The sequence below is a fragment of the Octopus bimaculoides genome, chromosome 9 (assembly GCF_001194135.2).
Source record: "Octopus bimaculoides isolate UCB-OBI-ISO-001 chromosome 9, ASM119413v2, whole genome shotgun sequence".
NCBI lineage: Eukaryota > Metazoa > Mollusca > Cephalopoda > Octopoda > Octopodidae > Octopus > Octopus bimaculoides.
Genome location: NC_068989.1, coordinates 22,903,860 through 22,905,456, shown reverse-complemented (window position 1 = coordinate 22,905,456; position 1,597 = coordinate 22,903,860). Strand labels below are relative to the sequence as shown.

The 1,597-nt window shown below is 34.8% G+C and overlaps 1 protein-coding gene across 8 annotated transcripts in view; it reads left to right on the top strand.

Moving 5' to 3' along the window:
- LOC106878206 (uncharacterized protein KIAA0825) overlaps positions 1 to 1,597 on the top strand; it is a 176,526-nt gene that overhangs the window by 118,751 nt on the left and 56,178 nt on the right. For 7 of the 8 annotated variants that reach the window (XM_052970496.1, XM_052970494.1, XM_052970492.1 and 4 more), the window contains one exon: positions 537 to 1,116. In XM_052970496.1, coding sequence (XP_052826456.1) covers positions 537 to 1,116 — 580 coding nt within the window. Of the gene's footprint in view, positions 1 to 375; positions 440 to 536; positions 1,117 to 1,597 lie in introns of all 8 variants that reach the window. The other variant, XM_052970500.1, reaches the window with a different exon arrangement.

Genomic DNA, 1,597 nt, shown 5'->3' with positions numbered 1-1,597 from the left:
TATATATATATATATATATCTGTCTTGACACCATATAATGTAAACAAACATCACCATGGTACAAGTGATGTTGTTCATTTACAGTCTGCCATGAAAACATGCTTGGCCATGGGGAAATATTACCTTGCTTGGAAACTGGTGAGGTTTAATGACTGGAATGGCATCTGGCTAGAGAAGAAGCTGCCTCAAGAAATTCTGTCCAATCTATGTGAATATGGCAAAGTGGACATTAAAATGATGGTGATTTATATGAATATCGTCTCTATAGTTCAACAATGAATTCAAACCACATAGATTGGATCAACCATTCGTCTTAATCCTTAATGCATGCTTGCTACATGTTATACATTACCCCTAACTCTTCCCCATCTGCAGGTGATGAATTCCCAGCATCAGGACATGGGAACTCAAACCTGGACATTACCAGATATTCAAACTGGTAAGGATTGTTCAAATTGATCTGTTTTTTCTTTTCTTTTTGTTATTGATATTATTTTCTTCTCAATTGCTATTATGGTTTTCTGTTTATTCTGTAGATGCTGAGAGTTCAACAGCTGGAGGGTTACTTCAATAGTCTTCTACCACAGTCTTCTGATGAGAAACTCGATGTGGCAGCAATCACAAAGAACTGTGGAATTCTGGCAGCTCTCATCAATGGTATGATTGACGAGGACTTTGCCATCCTCTCCACAGGAATGTTCAAGAAAGTATCAAGCACTTTCAAGGCTATACATGATCTCTATCTTGATAAATATGCTGATGAGATGTCAGCTCTCATTGAAGAAATATACGATGATCTCAAAGACATAATGCATCGCAACTCTGCACAGTCATCAAGTGAATTTCTTTATGATGGCAACCACAAGAAACCTCTTTTAAAAGGCTATGCTAGTCCTGCAGAGCAGGGCCTACTTAACTCAGGAGCAAGGCGTTCTAGTCGGAAAGCATCAATTGTTATTTCCAAACACTATTTGCAATCTTTGCAAGATATTCTTCTGTCTGTTTTTCATATTGAAGAACATATGGACTCTTTGTACAAGATGGCATGTACAGGTATTAGTAGTACCAGTGGCAATAGCAGCAATAGACGACGAGGTTCCAAAGGAAGTTTAAGGGGTAATTTATTGCCAATTTTCTAAAACAGTTTCAGACTTTATTACTAAAGTAGATTGACATTTCCATCAGTAACCTCATCTGTTTTTTTTTCTTCATTATTTTGCATGGTTATATATTTTTAATTGCCTTTGTGTGGCATTCTCATATATATAGTTTATAGATCCAATATAGGTAGAATCAAAGAAAAAAGAACTCCCATCTTGTGAGAGATAAATATCAGTTTATTACACATATCGAAAGAGCTACTAGTAGTGTCATGCTTTTATGATACTTTAACTAGAAATATTTATAAAATATGCCATGTATTTTCAAATGTTTTCATCTCTTTTTTTTCTTACTTTCTCATTGTCAAGCAGCCTTGTTTTTAGAATATATATAATGCATAAACAGAGCCTGAAAGATTGGTTGGTGATTTTATAAATATGCCTACTTAAAGTATTATAAAAGCATGAAATTATTAGTAGCTCTTTTGATATGTGTA